Source organism: Maylandia zebra, linkage group LG7, assembly GCF_041146795.1.
Source record: "Maylandia zebra isolate NMK-2024a linkage group LG7, Mzebra_GT3a, whole genome shotgun sequence".
Classification (NCBI taxonomy): domain Eukaryota; kingdom Metazoa; phylum Chordata; class Actinopteri; order Cichliformes; family Cichlidae; genus Maylandia; species Maylandia zebra.
In genome coordinates this window covers 63,639,369-63,658,145 of record NC_135173.1, presented here as the reverse complement: position 1 = coordinate 63,658,145, position 18,777 = coordinate 63,639,369, and the positions used below count along the sequence as shown (strand labels likewise).

At 40.1% G+C, this 18,777-nt stretch overlaps 1 protein-coding gene across 3 annotated transcripts in view; it reads left to right on the top strand.

Annotated features, from left to right (window-relative positions):
• mical2b (microtubule associated monooxygenase, calponin and LIM domain containing 2b) overlaps nt 1-18,412 on the top strand; it is a 61,039-nt gene extending 42,627 nt beyond the window's left edge. For 2 of the 3 annotated variants that reach the window (XM_004569371.6, XM_012924179.5), the window contains 13 exons: nt 906-993; nt 5,759-5,911; nt 7,571-7,624; nt 9,843-9,964; nt 10,105-10,329; nt 10,511-10,686; nt 10,801-11,168; nt 12,070-12,143; nt 12,265-12,354; nt 15,194-15,287; nt 15,777-15,885; nt 15,959-16,032; nt 16,113-18,412. In XM_004569371.6, the coding sequence (XP_004569428.3) occupies nt 906-993; nt 5,759-5,911; nt 7,571-7,624; nt 9,843-9,964; nt 10,105-10,329; nt 10,511-10,686; nt 10,801-11,168; nt 12,070-12,143; nt 12,265-12,354; nt 15,194-15,287; nt 15,777-15,885; nt 15,959-16,032; nt 16,113-16,333 (1,848 nt within the window). In that variant the 3' untranslated portion in view covers nt 16,334-18,412. Of the gene's footprint in view, nt 1-905; nt 994-4,280; nt 4,557-5,758; nt 5,912-7,570; nt 7,625-9,842; nt 9,965-10,104; nt 10,330-10,510; nt 10,687-10,800; nt 11,169-12,069; nt 12,144-12,264; nt 12,355-15,193; nt 15,288-15,776; nt 15,886-15,958; nt 16,033-16,112 lie in introns of those variants that run through there. The other variant, XM_012924180.5, reaches the window with a different exon arrangement.
• The last annotated feature ends 365 nt before the right edge of the window (nt 18,413-18,777 follow it).

Sequence of the window (18,777 nt, the reverse complement as noted above, 5' to 3'; positions counted from 1 at the left end):
GACTTCCAAGTTTCCTTGAAGAAGTTTCACCTCTCATCCGAGAAGTTCTAAGAGCAATGGAGAGTCCCACATTTTAAACTCTACGGGAGTGTCCCCAAGAGGGACATGGACCCCCTATTGATCCTCTACCTAATCACACGAGCCAAGGTGTGAAAACATGTGTGGGTCGCAATCGGCCAAGGTTTCAGGTGAACCCAATGTGAAGCCTAGCCCCGCCCTATGATGTGATTTCCTGTGGTCAAATGGCCCAGGATGTGAGTTGGCGTTAAGGTGTCTGGGAAGGATCTCAAACCTGGATTATAGATGACAGACACTTGGTGTCGTAAGCCACCGCCTCTGTTCAAAGATGGTCATTCACGGTGGACATAGATGGCTTCTTTCACACTTTCCTCTAAAGAGGATGCTAATGTTCACATTTTGGACATTTGGATATTTTAGGTAGAGGATCAATAGGGGGTTCATGACCCTCCTGGGGACACTCCCATAGGGCTTGAGACTCTCCACCAATTACTCTTAGAACTGAAGAAGCTTCTTCAAGGAAACAAGGAAAAAGTCCAGACGCTTTTTAGAGTACGATGACCTGGATGACTGAGAACCTTCAGACGGTTTTCTTCACTGTTATTCATATGAACGAGTACCTATTATTATGGGATGGCATTCCACCCTGCTTAAAGGATACAATCAAACCTTCAGTGTGGGTATCTGTCCTCCATACTCTAATTCTGGATTACCCTATATTCAGCATGAAAAGAATAGCAGTGTTAGAGCATCGGTGTGAAACGGTAGTTTTAGTGGAGTAAACTTGTGTGGTTGTCTAAATCTTCTTGTTGAAAAGTTCCCTGTTGTTGTTTTAGAAGAGTGTGTTGCGTTTCTGAGTTCTTTCTCTGTGTGTTGTTTTTGTACAGGAACCCCAAAGTCGTGTCGCACCCTCGTCCATGGACGGCGGGAGCTACACCACCGCCACCACGGGCAGCACCCAGCTGCAACCCCCAGGTACCCTGGTTTCCTTGCTTAGGCGAGGCTTGAGCCTGCCGAGGCGTGCTAGCCGGGCTGTGTGTGTGTTGCCTCAACAGCTGTTGGGAAGTGTGTGTGAGTCTTTCTCAGCTGTGGGGTCGCACGTAAGGAGCTACTCGCATGACTATGTGTTGCTGTTTGAGCTGCTGAGCCTGGGCTGTCCTCTGCTCTACATGATGCATGAGGTGTTGGGACAGATCTACCAGGAGCCCCAGATGGCCCAGCAGCATCTCGTCGGCCACCAGCTCACTTAGGAGGGAGACTAACGGGGGGGTCATGGAGCCAGGTGGCCAGATAGGAGCCCAGATGGATTTCTTTTTCTTTTGCATTTCCCAAAAAGGCGTCAAATGTGCAATGCTTTCCATCATTTCATTTCATTTTAGTCTTGTGTTTTTGAAGCCATCAGTAATTTATGAAGCAGGACGCCATGTTGAGCGCTCTACCCGGGTTCTTTTGGTACATGCTTGTTGACCATCAGGCTCTCCTGGTGTTGTAACCTTCTCTGACTCACATGGGTTTGTTCCAGGCAGATTTTTACCCACTGGGCTGTCACAGAAATGTCCAACCCAGACCGCAAGACACTCTAAACAAGAATCTGATTAGTTAATATATCGTCAGTATTATAGTAATTGCACTAGAGTGACCTGGAACACGCTCTCTGCTTCAATCTTTTTAAGCCATCGGGACTGAGTGTTGGTTTTTCTCAGTGGACTAAACCAGTAATTGTGGTGTCTGCACTCTGCCTGCTGCCCCGTAACGCTGCAACACCAGAGTGTGCAATAGTAATACCAAACTTTTCTTCTCTTTTTTTTTTTTATTTTTTATTTTTTTTATAATAAATACATTTTTCAGGAAGTGCTTTTCATTTTTGTATATCTTTTTTCTTTTTTTTTTAATCTCAAAGTATTTCACTTTGTGTATTTTCTTAAAGGTAATTCACCGATGTCCCTTTATTTATTCAGGATTCATTATTTATTGTATTGTTTTCTGTTAAAAATCATTTTAAAAATATGGATGGAATTCAAATTATTTAAAAAAAAAATTTAATCATTTACGTTTCTCTCTTTGGGTGACGATTCATCTAATTTTTTACTTCTGTTTTCTAATTGTCACGAGAGCACCCACTCTGTGTTGGGGTTTTTTGCAGTATTTTCTTGCATTGGGTTATAAAATTAACTCAAAAGCACATTATTGCTTTTTCTTAAAAAATAAAACGAGAACAAAAAAAGACTCTTTATATAATGATCATTTCAGACTGTTTTTTTTTTTTTTGTTTTTTGTTTTTTGTTTTTTGTTTTTTTTTGTTTTTGTTTGTTTTTTTTCTTTCGGCCTCCCTGTTGGCCAAAGTCATTGAATCCAAACCTACTGAAGTTCTTGACTCAGTGAAAATGTTCACTTTGTTTTTAGCTTTGCAACAATGTAGCGCTTTTATTTTGTGAAATGTGAGCCTTATTTGTTATATTCTGTTTTGTTAATGATACCTAAGGTGTATTCAGTGCTTAATATCGTAACGTGAGAATTTCAGTGCTGATTGTACCATTTCCTGTAATTCTCACTATATTGTGCATTTTTTCCATCTTTCCATTCATTCTCCTTTATCTTATCTGTCTCCTTTTTTCTCCCCCTCCCAAATTCATTTCCTCTGTCTCATTCACTTCATTTTGTTCAGTCCGTTCAAGTTTCCAATGCTGCACCCTCTGATTGGCTGAGTCCTGTGAAGGTGACGATTGGCTGGCTTTGGCCATAAGAGCTTGTCTGCTTTCGTAGCTCTGTACTGTCTCTGTGTAACCCAGAGTAACCAGCATGAACCACACGTATCGCATGCTATAGTTGATAAAGGTGTTACGTGCAGCTTTGTGGTATGTTAAATACTATATTAAATATTATGCAATGAACAGTATCATGCAAACAACTCGCCAAGAATACTTACATGAAAGGATGAAGCTGCCATTATCTTCAGTTCTTTGGTATCTAAACTGTGCATCAAACTGAAATTAGCTTTTCTTTTTAGCCATGCTAGCGGTTTGGCCCGTGCATAGACTGTATATAAAAGATGGAGCTTGCAAAGTGAAACAAATGTGAAATGGTAATAAACCAGTATTAATTCGAATGACCAGCAGGGGGTCAATCTTCTAGTTGCAAAAACATGTCCAGCTGTATAGAAATATGGAAAATAGTCCTCCGTTGATCGATCCCTTCGTAAATACTTTCCTGATACATTTCTTTTTTTTGGTCATTGTCACCAGTTTCAAGTCTCACTAAAGACGTTTGATCATCTTGCATATTTTAGTGTCCAGAACTAGCAGGCTGTGCAGTGCCACCCTCTGCTTGTGAACTCTGGTTTTAAAAAGGTGCTAAAAATGTTCAGTTTGAGGCTTTACAAAATGCTTTCATCATTTATATACAGTCTATGGATCTAGGGATGGCGCTATTGGTTTGACGTCAGCTGACCAACAACATTTGTAGGGATTCTCTTCACAGAGCCTACAGATGAAATAAGCTAACTTAATGTAGCCTTCTATTGACCAATATAAATATAAGAGTTAAACCAGTGGTGGATTTTTGTGTCCGATGTTTGGTCCCCATTAAATGTGCTGGGCCATTGTTCAACTTTCTACCACTGTACTTCACAAATGAGGCAGAAATTGAACTGAAACATGGCGATTGACTCTCTGCTCAGCCGTGGTGCTACATGTGCTGCACAAAGTGTTGAGAGAAATTTCAAACGGTGCAGAGAGAGCAGATCACTGTGTGATGATACCAAAGCTCATATGATAATGCAACACAACAGACACCAGTACTGGTGGAGCTTCAGGATTAATGGCTGATATTGGCCGACTGTATCAGTTTGACACAGGCTCCTACCTGCTCTTTGAAGTATTTAAACTTTGGATACATAGAAATATCTAATTTAACCTTTTTATTTTTTAGTGGTTTAATTGGATTTGTTCACCTAAGGGAAGGGACATATAAAGGTTAATGTTGCAGGTCCACTATTTTTAAAAACCTTGGATTAAACTTCATAATCTTATGGTTAACGGATGCATATGTAGCACCTTTTTTTAGCCAGTTTGCGCAGGCTAACCCTCGTAATGCTCATGTTGTGCTCTGCTTGTCCCTCACTCCTCTAACACCAAGCACCGACGTGAATGCCCCTGGATTGATTTGTTCTCTAACACAGCAGCAGCCTCCCTTCTTCTTAGGCCCGTTCGACGGTAACACGTGTCCACATGTCTGTGGTCTGTCTGTGGTTCCCTCTGTTTCAGAAGGAAGCCTCCCCCCCTCAGAGCCCCTCTCCAGGTCCCTCTCATGTACCTCCTAGTCTTTGCTCAGGAGTGAAGCAGCCCAGTAGCAGCTTTTTGGTTTTTTTGCACACTGCCACAGACCTTCTTGTGGCTACTGTCTGTGTTACGCAGTTATGTTATCTCAACGCAGCCTTCCAGCCTTATTTTTTCCACATTGAGAATTCCTGTAAAAATGCTAATTTATGATATTTATAAGCTGTAAATATATTTCAAAATAAATCAGTTTGATTGCATAAATTACTCGCGTCATCATTTGTTGTTACAGTTGAACAGGGGTTGTCTCATAATTGAGCAGTTAAATTAAAAACAAACAACTTCTTTTATAGGAAATCTTTTTTCTTTTATGCTAACATCACCCACACAAATCATGTTCACGATCACAGCTTTTGTTAACCATTAACTTGAGCTTTTTGAGAAGGTGACAAAAAATGCTGGCTATTAATAACAATAATAACTGTAAAGGCAAACAAGGAAGAACAAGGTTCATGCAAAAGCTTGCATATAATTGGAAAAAGCTCAAGACCTAAACAGAATTGAAGTGAATCTTCTGTTAGCTTTCTCATGGGTTCTGCTAGCGGGTCTTCTCTGTCCTTTCCTTCAAATTTGACATCTCTGAATCCTAGCTTTAAAGGTTTTTTGTTTTTTGTTTTTTAAATTATTATTATTATTGTTTCACTTTCACTTGATCCCAAACCTTTCAAGTAAATTTTTTGAGCCAAACCAAAAATGGATAACTGGTGCCATCAGTGTTAAAAATAAGAAAAATACCTAGGGGCCCATTTATACCTGTGGTTATACCGACATCTTTTCATTTCTTTGCTGTTACCAAGTGGAATCCCCTTCTGTACAATGTTGACTTCGTTACTCTGTGAGTACTCATGAATATGTGACTGTGTATTTTATCTATGCCTGTATGGAAATGAAGATTTTCTGTGAAGTTGCAGTTCAGTCAGACCACTCACCTTTACCTTTTACTTCTTACAGCAGCACTGTGTAGTTAGTCGTTCAAGCTTCGAGCTCAACAGTCCATGTAGATATTTTGCATGTAGAAATTGGGGAGAGATGGGAAAATGCAGCTTAAACAAACCAGTCGTGTGCGCGTGAAGCAGCACATTTCTGGTTGTCTGACTGAACTCGTCTCACTCTGTGTGTTTAAACAGCTTCTGTGTCCCTAAGAAGCCAAAATATGCTTCAGATTAAATTCTTGAATTTAAGAATAGTTCTGTTTAATTTTGCAATGCTTAATTAGCGCCTAGCATCTTTACTTTGAGATGCAGGACTAGTAGTTCAGTTCTTGTAACTGTCAACTTTTTTGTGCTGAAGTTCTTAAGTCTGTTCTTAAGATCACAGGCATGAAACGCGCTGTTTAATAACATTGCACCGCTGATTAGTTTAACACGAACTTGAATGTAATGGCTGCATACTGTTGTTACTTGCAGACGAGGCCTCCAGTTCACTCTCTGAACCGCTTGATAAAAAAGTTCCCGACGATGTGGATGTGGCAGTGGAAGCTCACGATGCTTCCTGTTTAGTAAAATCCAAAACGCAAGATACCGCCGCAGCAAAAGGTCAAAGCCAGGACTCTTCCAAAGGTCAGTGCGATTTTCTTTTTTTTGAAGAAATGAGGATGGTAGGCTGGAGGAAAAACAACGATTTCCAGTTGCTCGGATGGCTTTTTAAATCCCCAAAGTTTATGTTTGTTGTTTCATTCATAGCATGATATTCCCTGAGGGAGAATCTCAAACTGGCTGAACTCTAACTCGTGACTTTACTTTGTTTGTGTTGGAGACCCTCCTCCGGTTATGTGTGGGAGACAGGGGTGTGACTGATTTTATAGTTTTTGTCCCACACCACTGTAACAGTCTGTCCACATCAGGGGTGGAAAAGTACAGACATACTGTGAGTAGAAGTGTGTTGAAAAATACTCCAGTAAAAGTTAAAGCACTGGTTCAACTTTGTTGCTCAAGTAAAAGTGAAAAAGGACACAGGAACTGGACTTTCTGCTTTTTTTAATATAATACAATATAATATTATTACGTGAGTGCAGACACTCTTTGTGGATTTACACAACTGAATTCAACCAGATGTAAGCAGATGTTTCAGTTCTGTTCCATTTTATTGTCTTTACACCAGACGTTAAGTTGTTATAACGACTGAGTTCAGTGAATGAATCCAAGCATCATCAACTTAAATGTAAATGAATCTGTGCTACACTTGATGTAACCCAACACTCTGACCTTACCAGTCCAACACAGGGCTTTACTGCGAACTCACCACAGTCCTGCAAACTAAGCTGTTTACCTGCACAAAACTTCCCAGAACTTTCATGCGACGTTTGAATAACATAACGTTGGTGTGCTTAGTTTGTTTCGCAGGACATTTCACAATATGAAAAAACATAATTTATCAAAACGCATCATATACAGATCCAACACGTGAATAAAAAGGATGACATTGTGTGCAATCTTTAAATGTGCAGCTCATCAAGTGTCACTGAGCAATCTGTACCTTTTGAAATATAACCTCTCTTCTCTGGTCTACATAGATTTCTCCACATGAACATTGCAAACTCTCAAAGCTGAGGTTCTTAGTATTCGCAGAGTATCTCCTCTTATCCAGTAAGAGATTCTAAAGCAGAATACAGAACATCTCAATTTCGCTATTCTTCCCTATTTAAATAGGACAAGTAACACCTGCAACATGAGATGTGCTTGAGATATCACTCAAATCCATTTATTACCACTTCTAATGGATATTTTTCCACCTGTTTAAGAAGCTCTTTGTTAAAATAAAGAAAGGAAGCAAAATGTGTTTCCTTTACAGCAAACCAAAGGCTTGCAGGAATGCATGAAAAAGCTCTTCCCAGCTTTTTAGAAGCACGTTGCTAGCTTCAAATTTAAAATATCACATATTTTACAAATGGTATGTCATATATTACCTTTGTGCTATTTTCTGTGAAATACGCCTTTAAATTAGTTTCACATTATTGCATTCTGTTTGGATTTACATTTCACACCATATTCCAACTTTTTCAAAAATGTCGCACATTATTATTAAAATGTTCTTTTTCTTACCTGGTGAGATGAGCTTTTTCATGTGACCCACACCTGATCTGTTCCACACCAAATTCTTACCTGACAGCATTCCCCACATTCACTTAATCAGCCTTCATTTCATTTTTTCTGTGTTTAATTCATTTCTGCTTAATGTTAACCTTTGCAACTTATAGAAATTCTTCCCTTGTTTTGCAGATCACTGTAACCCCAAACACAAACACAACAGATGGAAGCGGAAGATTCGAGCAAGTGAGTAGCTCAGATTTTCACTCCGGTCTTGCCTCTGCCATCATCATCAATCTTCCTGTTGTTGTCGTCATCGTTTCAATGAGAACCGAAAACTTGTTTCTTGTCTGACAGCTATTAATAGTTTGGTTGTGAGACTTTACTTAGTTGTTTTTACAGTGCAGGCTGTTACTGATAAAACATTTCACTCTACAATATCTGTGCACAAATAACGTGATGTGACAAACCAGATGTTAGTGGGGAAAGTGCCCAATTACAGTTACTGTAGGCTTGTGGTTTTTATGTAGTTGATAAACTGTCATCCAATGTATTCAACACTAGAGGTCACTGTTTCCCAACTTTGTAGTGTTCTGGGCTGTTTGTTGTTTTCTGCAGAGTGATTTGATTCCTGTGACGTGATGGACAGACAGTATTCCTCCTCCTAACTGCAGCCATGACTGACAAATCCTCAGAAAACAAAAAGTTTTCCTTCTTTCCATATATTTTTAGCATTATTCAATCTGCCACCTGTTTCAAGGTGGTTTGGCTCACACTGCTTTTGAAGACTACACACCTACACTTGTACTCATTAATCTGTCGTTAGTTAGCGAACCCTAAGATACAGGTTTCTAAAAATAACTTGCAGCAGGTATTTTCATTTGTCACATTTACGAAAAGGTCTTAACAGAAACAAGGGGCTTACTTTGTGTTAAATCTCTTAAATCAATCTTTCAATTGAATTGTGATATCTTAGCATACTTTTGTCAGACACTGGACTTTTAAAATTTAAAACTAACTGGTTTGAAATGATTTACTGACTGGCTGTGAGTTGGACAAAGCTAAATATTACTCTATTCCATTCAATTCAATTTTAATAATATATAGCACCAAATCACAACAGCAGTCATCTAAGGTGCTTTATATTGTAAGGTAAAGACCACAACAATCAGATGACCCCCTATGAGCAAGCCCTTGGCGACAGTGGGGGAAAAAAAACACCTCTCTTTTAACAGGAAGAAACCTCTGGCAGAACCAGGCTCAGGGAGGGACGGCCATCTGGCACAACCGGTTGTGGCTGAGCGAGGGAGGCAAGATAAAAGACACTGTGGAAGAGAGCCAGAGATTAATAATAACTAATGATTAAATGTAGAGTGGCATGTAAACACATAGGGAGTGAAGAAGAAACACTCAGTGCATCATGGAAGTCCCCCAGCAGCCCATAACTAAGGGAGGATTCAGAGTCACCTGGTCCAGCTCTAACTATATGCTTTATCAAAAAAGAAAGATTAAAGGCTAATCTTACAAGTAGAGAGGGTGTTTGTCTCCCCAATCCAAACTGGGAGCTGGTTTCACAGAAGAGGGGCCTGAAAGCTGAAGGTTCTGCCTCCCATTCTACTTTTAAAAATTTAGGAACCGCAAGTAAGCCAACAGTCTTATCACCCCAATAGAGCAGTCTGAGAGCAAAGTGCTCTATTGGGGTGATATGAGGTCTTTAAGATAAGTTGGGGTCTGATTATTCAAGATCTTTTCCAAGGATTGTCATTAGAAAAGATACTGAACCCCAAACTGCCCCTCGTGTGCCCTTCAGTGTGTGAGCGACTAGGATTAAAGCGTTGTGTAAATGCAGGTCAATTTATCATATTGTACTGACTGCACAGATTGAAAGAAAATTGCGCTTTGAACCAAGTTTTTGCTGCATGACTGAAGTGGTACCAGCCACTCTTTAAGAGGTGTGCTGTATTAAGTGCACAGTGGAAATCTTTGCAGTGGAATCCCATAGGATGCACATACGTTTGCATACATTTCAGATAAGAAAGCCAAAACATCAGCCATTTTGGATTAGCACACTACCTCGGATCTGCTTATTGTGGATGCTAACAGTGGCTTTATTTCAGAGCTGCCACCTGGTGCACGTCTTCCCTTTAATTCTGGATATTGTAAAGTTGGTGTTAAAATTCATACAACTTGCATTAAGCTGTAAGAACCCTGTTGAATTGTGTCAGTCACTTCAGTGGCATCATTCACATTTTAAAGATGTAAGAAGTAATGTGAAGCTGAAGTTTTGATGTCTGATGTGTTTCACATTTTCCATTTGCATGCTGAACCTAAAAGAAAAAAGACAGTGTTTCGTGCCTGTATTATATTCAGGTAAATTAATAGTTGCTGGGTAACAGAAAAATGGTTGCAGTATTTGCATATTTTTTTTGTTGTAAAATGTTCCCTGTTGTGTCTCTTTATGTAGCCTTCCCTCTGCTTTTCATCAAGCGCTATCCCAAAAGCTCACAGCTGGACAAAGACGGACCTGATACCGTCCCTGAAGCCGACTCTGACTATGAGGAGATCACTTCAGCAGAAAAACAACCTGTATGTTATGACTAATTTACATTCACTGGATACAGAACGGTCTTGTTTTTAAGGAATATAACTAAGAGCAAGGGTGTCTGTGTAATTCATTGACGTTGCACAGTGTGAACAAAAAAGACTATTTTCTGCTCTTCTTTCAGCACTCGGACAGCAGTTCCAAAACCTCAGTGGATACCCTGAATCCTCCAGAGGTAAATGAGACGAGTGAGGAGCGCTCGGCCGTCTGCAGAACATCTACGCCAAGGAAACGCTTGGCCTTGTCCTTTTCTGCCAAAGAGAAGCTTCTGAACTGGGACGTGGAGGTCAACCCAGAGGGAACTCCCGTTAGCACAACCACCGAAAACGCACCACAACATAAGGACCAGGTGGAGATTTGATCTGTTTATTAACCTGAGAGAAGATGAGCCTGGATATGAAAGATAGTTTTCTCATCTTTTCCTTCTATGCTATGTAGAATGGCTCACGGACAGTGATGTGAGAGATATAAGAGGAATTAATCCTACATTATATTGAATACATTTATCCTCTCCTCTCATGTTTTATCAGGTACAGGCAGAGGCACAACTAGATGAGCCTCGGAGAAACTCGATCCAGAGCGGGGAGGCTTCCCCGAGCCAAACTTCAGCTTCATCCCCCTCAGCCTTCCAGGCTATAGCCAACGCCTTCAGGAGGACATTTAGCGGGACCAATCAACTCAGCAGCTCCAACACTGCAGTCATAATGTATAAAATACTTGGCTCATAGTTTGCTGTTATATAAACCAAGCTGTCTTCTCTACTGCTCTCTATGGGCTTCAAATCAGATTAAATTCTGATACTTTTCCTCTGCTTTAACAGGAGACCTAAACACGACGGTCCCCGCAAACGGCGACCCATGTCCGAGGGAGCGTTTAGCTTTAGCTCACGCTTCAGTGCCATAGCGCCAGAGTCATCCCGAGAGGACCAGGCCAGCATGCGTGAAGCTCATTGGGCAGATCCATGGGGGGCGGGGCAGGACCTGCCTTCCCTGTTGCAGCAGGTGTCCTTAAAGGGCCGTAAAGACTCTGGAGAGGTGTTCGCTGATGACATTGGCCCATTTGCACGCAAAAGGGTCAACTTGTTCTCTTCCTTGAGGCTGAGGAAGAGGGAATTGTCTGGGAGTGAAGGGAAAGACCAGGAGGTTCAAAAGGAAATCACAAACATCCTCTCTAACCTCAGAAACAAAGGTTAGTGTAGGGACTCCGAAGCTTGTTTGTAACAGTGCTTTAAATCCTCTGGATTTTTTGCCTTTAGCTTGATCCAATTTACAAGTTCCGCACTTTAACTCAGGTCAGTGGGCAGCTGCAACTGCAATAATGTCTGATGATCAGAGAAGTGAACTAAACAAAACCCTCCAGACAGAATCAAAGGACCTTGTTTTACTAAACGTGTGTTTTTGAGGTTTAAAGGGGATCTATTCTCCTCATTTTTAGGTCTCTGATTTCTCTACTGGGTGTAATAAAAGTAGTTTTGCATGATTTGCACACCCTAGCCCTTAGTGTAGCCCATCTGGTCATCCACTGTGTGAAACAAGCCTTTAGCACCTTTTCCTTTAATACCACCCTCCATTTAGGCTAGCTTTCTTGTAATTGGCTGCCCCTCATAGACAGAAGGCTCAAACAGCGGGCGGGTGGGGTTTACTGCCCACACTCAGAGCTGTGTGCCTGAGATGACCACGTTAAGCTCCTCTGCTCTGTGTTGTACAGCTCCAGCAATAGAGAAAGCCATCTGAAATTGAGGGTTTAGAGCAATCTCAAGCCTCCTTATTTAAAAGTCTTGCCATGTTTAATTTCAGTATCCACTGCTGAAAAGAAGGAAGAGGTTTTTGGCCCCCTTTATTGCTTATTTGCTTCATGCTTGTGTGGTTTCCATACTTTTTGGAGCCAATTTTTTGTGTTTTGGAGTGCAGGCTTCTGAACACCTAGAAGAATTTTTCATCCATGGGATTATCATAGTAAAATTTCATGCTGACTTTTAAAGTTTATCTGTATAATCCAAAAAGGCTCTTTTTTTTTCCTCTTGCAAATCTAAAATGCTAAGAGTTTCTAATTATCCTCACTTTTTAACTTTTCACTCTTACATATCCAGCATCCAGTCAGCAGAATTTGGAGGAGCCCTCCTCAAGTGATGATGAAAATGAAAACCTGGTATCCAGTCAGAAGGTTTGTACATTCCTGTTGAGTGAGACACGGCACATTCCAGTTATTCCCGCGTGTACTGGGTTTGTTTTTTGGTTTTTTCCATGTGTACATTTTGTGAAATGTTCCACGCTTCCTGTCCCAGCTGCATTCAGAGAAACTGAGGAGGAAGCAGGAAAAGACAGTGGCCCAACAGGCTAAACGAGAACAGCTAAAGAGGCTTCACAGAGCTCAGGTATCGTAATTTCCTTTTAAATTCAGTCTGTGGTTAATAGAGAGATTTGTGCTGGAAAGCTGTGCATTGGTCTGACCTGACAAAAATGTAAAAACCCCTGACTGAAGAGCTTTTTGCTACCAGTCATAGTTATACATTTTACATTTACCTGATGCTTTTACAGTACAAAGGTTTGCTGCTCGCGCAAAAAGATCCACGATGTTTTTATCTGAGAGTATGCCCACACTGATGACACTGAATATCTAGCAGTTATGACTTTAACAGAGAGGTGTTATTATGTTTCAACTTTCTGCTGTAGTCAAAAGTTAATTTATGTCTATGAGCACATTTATATCTTTAGTGCTGTGCAAAAATGTTGAGCCACCCCTCGTTTCTTATTAATTTTATAATAAGTAGGTGCATTGATTTTATTTAAACATATGAAAACATACAAATAAATATAAAGTCTAAAACGGATTCTGTGCAGTTCTTTTGAGCTTGATAATCAATATTTGGTATGACTGCCTGTATCATCAACACAGTCTTAAATCTCTTTGGCAGCTTTTTCTATAGTCTTCATTGTATAGTCCCAGTCCCAATTTCTGTCCAGAGGATTCAGACCTCACCGTTAGAACTGCTTGAATAGTTCAGTTCATTTTTATTTCAAACGTGTACATTCACCATCATTTCGTGATATCATTCCATTCTTTTGTTTGAAAAGGAGTAAACAGAAGTATACACTTATTAGTCCCTACCCCCACAAATTTTTCATCTCATTCATTTAGTTTTCTTTTAGTCTTAAATCAAACAAACAATGAAACAAAAGAAAAACAAAACACAAATCATCATAATATAGTTTCTTTCATATAATAAAAGACAGAATATGTAAATTAGCAGATTCACAATAAACCAAAACATCACTTCAGTTACTGTCCTGGGTCAACCCCGTTTTCTTCATTCTTATATTTGTTTAAAATGAGTTTTTTTTTTTATATTTTATTTTAAACTGGTTTATGTTGTTACTTTCTTCACTATTGAGATAGACATACTTTTTAAAGTTGTTCTAGCACTTTGTATTTTTAAATTCCATTTCCTCCCCCCTCGTCTTTCTATAAACAATTTACGCATTTCTTTTGGAAGCATTTTGTTTCTTGCTTTATATATTATTTGTGCTGTTTTAAACTTCACCAAGTCCTGAAATTCTATGGCTTGCATTTTGATAAAGAGTGCATTTGTATGGTCCCTGTACCCTGCATTATTTATTAATCTAATGACTCTTTTCTGCGTTATGGTTATTGGTTGTGTATTACTTTTTTATGTGTTTCCCCCAGACCTCTACACAATAGCTCATATATGGTAGTAGTAAAGCACAGTATAATATGTGCAGTGCTTTCTGATCCAAGATTTGCTTTGTTTTCCCCAGGACGGCAATACCCCGTGCCAGTTTCCCCCTAACATAAGTAATATGTTAGGTTCTGATAGTGTTGAGATCCGGGCTGTGGGGAGGCCCATCCATGACTCGTGGTGTTCTGTTGTATGTTCTTCTGTCCCAACATGCTTTGACTGCTTTGCCAGTGTGTTTGGGACCATTGTCATGCTGAAACCCAAAGCTGTTGCTAATCAGATGTTTTCAGATGGCATTGCACGGTGGATCAAAATTTGATGGCACTTTTCTGCATTCACAATCCAATCAGTTGTGACAAAATCCCCATCAATCCAACCATGAGAAGAAATAATTAGAGCTCGCATTCAACCAGTTTTCAGGTGGTTGGGTGTGGTATTTATTAGGATTTTCTCATTTCACATATGACACCAGCTGGTTCTTGGCCATAAAGAATGAAAAGGAATAAAACAGGGCAGGCTATGGAAAAATGCTTTGACTAGTAACAAATGGAGCCGCTCTAAAGGAATTTAATAATGATGCTATTTGAGTATTTATATATATGCATCTGATTATATAAAAGGACTCAGGCATGAACAAATTGGGGAAAAAAAATCAATATAACATATGTTAATAAGGTAGTGGGCCACCATGTGACACCAGACGTCAATGTTTGCTGGCAGTGATTCTTCACGTCTCCTGAGCTCTACCACACGGATGCGCTTTTCTAGAAAAGCGCTACATAAATGCAATCCATCATTATTATTATTATTATTATTATTACTATTATTATTATTATTATAGTGGGGAAGACTGCTGTCTAACACGTCCCCCCAAACATCATTTCCATTCTCCATCAAACCTTTCAGGGAGTCTGTTTGCCCTATGGATGAGGGCATCATCACCCGGGAAAAGGCTACTCCCACCGTGACGGAAATGTTTCATCAAAGGATAAAAATGACCAGCTTAATGTTTATTTGCAGTGACCTTTCACAAACAGAAGCACTCCTCACTGTAAGAGTCGGTGCTTCAGGTTTTTCCTTCAGTTTGTTATCCTTGTTTATTTCCCAAAGAATGTCACAATATTCCTTTCCCTGCAGACGGTCCCTGCTGATATCAGTCTCTGAGATTTCTTCGAAAACCCCATTACAAGGATGGCAAATGGAACATTGTTTGTAGTGCTCACAGAATTGAAAAATTGCATTTAAAAAAAAAAAAAAAAAAAAAGAACGGCAGTGTTTTCTATAAAAGAAATGAGGCCTTTAAACTTGTTCATTACAAGTTCTCAGAATTACCCAGAATAACAAGGACACTTCAGAGAAAGAAGGGCTAATTTTATTTGTGAACACCACAAATCAATTTAGATCCTTTGTATGGAGGGGAAAGCAGAAATTTCAAAGAACGATTTCTCCGTTGATTAATCTCCTTTGATCACATCTAACTACATGTGTCATACGGCGACGTTGTTGCGTTGCACAGGTGATCCAGAGACAGTTGGAGGAAGTCGGAGAAAAGCAGAGGGACCTGGAGGAGAGAGGAGTGGCCATAGAAAAGAGCATAAGAGGAGAAACAGGTACATTCAGACCAGTGCCTTACAAACCTGTGAGTCTCAGCATTGCGTAGCTGCTTTTATTTGACAGAAGTCTGTACCATAACACCTTGATTCACTCTACTCTACAGCTCAATGGAATTCCACAGTGAAAGCTTCATTCTTTTTTTTCCTTCTCGTTCTGTTTAATTGCACTGCCCATACTTCTCAGACCATTTAGAGAAAAGCACTGCCTTGTAATCCTGGTCTGGTTAAAAGCCTCTACATACGGTTAATGGCTGTGCTCACAATAGACACTAGGGACTTTATTGTTGCTTCATCTTTCTACAATACAAGCTTCTGTTTGTGTTCCTGTGAATAGTATATGACCCTGTGACATGATGTGTATGTCATTGAAGTTCTTGCAGTGGTTTTTAAATAATTGATATAAATTCTGAAATGTCTTTCTTCTTTTTTGATCCCTATCAAACCTCTTTTTTCCTCCCTACATCGTTCCCTCTTTCCCTTTTACAGAATCTCCTCAGACGGACGACAGTGACGAGGCCCAGCTCTATCAGTCCTGGTTTAAGCTCGTCCTAGAGAAGAACAGATTGGCACGCTATGAGTCTGAACTCATGATCTTGTAAGCGAATGCATTATGAAAGCAATTCCCTTTTCTCACATGTAGAGGTCTCACTATTTTCTCCTGTGTTCAGCGCTCAGGAGCTGGAGCTGGAGGACACACAGAGTCGGCTGCAGCAGGATCTGCGACGCAAAATGGCAGTAGAGGGTACGGCCTTGAGCACACAGCGCTGCAGTCTGATATAATATAGCTTGCTCTTATTTCTGTCTTCCTCCTACTCTTTTTAGATACAAAGAAGAGTGCCTCAGAGCTGCAGGAGGAACAGGTGATCCTCGCAGAGATCATGAGAACAGTGGAGAAACGAGACATGTTGGTCTCTATTCTGGAGGAGCAGAGGCTCAAGGAGAGGGCTGAGGACAGGGACCTCGAGAGCCTTGTGCTCTCCAAGGGCTATGAGTTCCACTGGGCCCGCATGGATGATAGCTGGGGCCAAGAGAAGCAGGAGTGATGGCTGAAAACAGAGGATCTCACTCTGAAGAGGACAGATTAGAAGGAAAACAGGTTCCCACAATAGTTTGCTTTTGGCTTTTTTTTTGCAAAGCTACAAGTCTGAAAAATGTTGAAGGAATCTTGAAACACTGACAAAGATTGTAAGACTTGATCGTGTTAGAAAGAAATTGACCCTTAGATAATGGCTTCCCGTATAGCCACGAGGGTTAATAACTTTTCTGCCAACTTTTCTCAACACTCAGAAGTGTAACTGCAATGTCCCATGCTGATACTGACCTGAAACTTGATGTATGATATGCTTAACCACCTCTGATAATGTGAGCCACTGCCTTGAATGCCTGCACTCATCACAAACCAAACTGCCTTATTTGTGGCTGCTAGCCATAAGAGTGGACTTGTTGCGACAGACTGGTTATTACTGTAACACTGTCTCTTCACTGGATAGCACATGGAAGGAGTCAAAAGTTTTTCTGGAGACTCTTGCACAGCGTGAGTTGTTATAAAACCAGAAAAATGCTTTAAGTATTTCACTATGAGTCACTTTATGTGCAGCCTTGTTTGTGACTGTAAACTCTTGTGCATATTTTAAATTTATTCACTTTTCTTTGGATCAAATAAAATATATTTATGTATGCTCAGGCACTAATTAACACCAGAGAAATGGAATCTGCCATGGAGCTGCTGCACAGACTGAAACCACAGATATCTAGGGGAGCCGTTCCATTCCTATTTGTCTCATTGTACAGTTGGCTGGAGCTCAGCTAAAAAAGCAGCAAACAGCAGTAGCAAGACAGTCCACAGTGAATGGTAAAAGCATAGACTGTATATAAAAATGGATGGGCCGCTTACTCCTCGTGTTGAATTCTCAAAATCAGCATTTTGGTACCACTGTGTAAATTTTTGGAACCAAAATGATCGTGATCTTGTTTGGAGTGGGAATTCATTAGCCTAATATTGTCAGACTTGAAGCTAATTAGTGCTAAGTAACAGACAAATACAACGGTTGAATTTCACTCACCAAAACTAAAGCACCAACTTCTTGGACAGACTACACCACCCTGTAAGCAAGGCACCGACAGCACAAACACTGTGGAGGTCCAGTTCCGAGACTTAAACTAAAGAAGGTAAAGCCCAGCAAACACAGATGGGCGGCAGCTTCCTGTGTTGGGACACCTGGCAATGCAAGCAGCTGCAACCTTCTCTAGTATTAAATTAAAGAAACTTCTATGAAGACCAAAACAGGAGGCTGTAACCGGATATTTTTGTTTAGTTTTTTTATTGCTGTAAAAATGTACATTTTAACATGGGATTCACTTTCTGTGTGTTTAAGAATCAAATGGTTATCGTGGTTGAGGAAGACGACTGGTATCAGAAAACTGCTGCTAGAAACGGCTGCTGTTGCTCGCTTCATCTGTGAAATTCAAATGTCAGTGCTGGAATGTTGTTTGTTGTCCCCAAGTGTTACACAGAGGTAATTTATTACAATTTGAAATCAGGACTATTCTAAAAATTTACTCACTTCTTGATCCCCTTTATCACAAGCATAAAGAAAATGTCAAGAGGAAAAATCTTCACTCCACAAAATTTAATTTTTGGTCTAAAGTTTCACTCATTCTGGACTATCTTTGAACCGCCGTGTAGGAAAACTGGAAGTCCACAGAGTGGGAGTTCTCATGTACTTTTGTTGAAACTTGCAGATATCTCTGGCCTTGCTCCAGTAAGGCATACCACTAGCTGTGACATCCTGAAAGCAGCGTGCCCAAAGTGGATTCATCATTTTGTTAACTACTGTGAATCTGTCTGCAATTCACTGTAAAGGGCTGTGAGTCAAAATGCCATCAAATTGTCATCTCATGAAAAGATGAATGTGTTTACATGAGTTTTAATGCTGATGCAAACTGCCATACTATTCTCTCGGTCCTCGGGCGTTAAATGTTATTTTGTTTATAATACAAATGAATGCAAATTAAATATCTGTAAGTTTGGTTTTCTTTAGCAAAAAACTTTCATGTTTTATTTTAATGCTGCTTTGAGTGTTTTTAAATGAAATTATCTTAAATAAAAATGAATTTTTGGATTTTTGGTACTGTTTTATTCTGTCTTCCTCTGTTGATTATAAAAGCAACCTATTTCTTACTGCTTAACAACATAAAGACATATAAACAGTCTTAAAAAGCTGTTGGGCCTCAGTTTTCTTTGGCATTGATGCTACAACTTTCTGGAATGCTGTTGTGGTTTTACAGACACATGACCACTAACCACATGATGTTAACTTGTCTGCCATTTTGAACATGTGACGATGTAGGATCAAGTGATTAAGGCCCCAGCCACACAGGCTTAGAGACTGGTCCCCAACCGGTCATGAGGGAAAAATTAGTATTCCCCTACCTGTTGTGAGTGGTTGCTGGAGCTTGATGGCAGTTGCTGGGAAAATAATTGCTA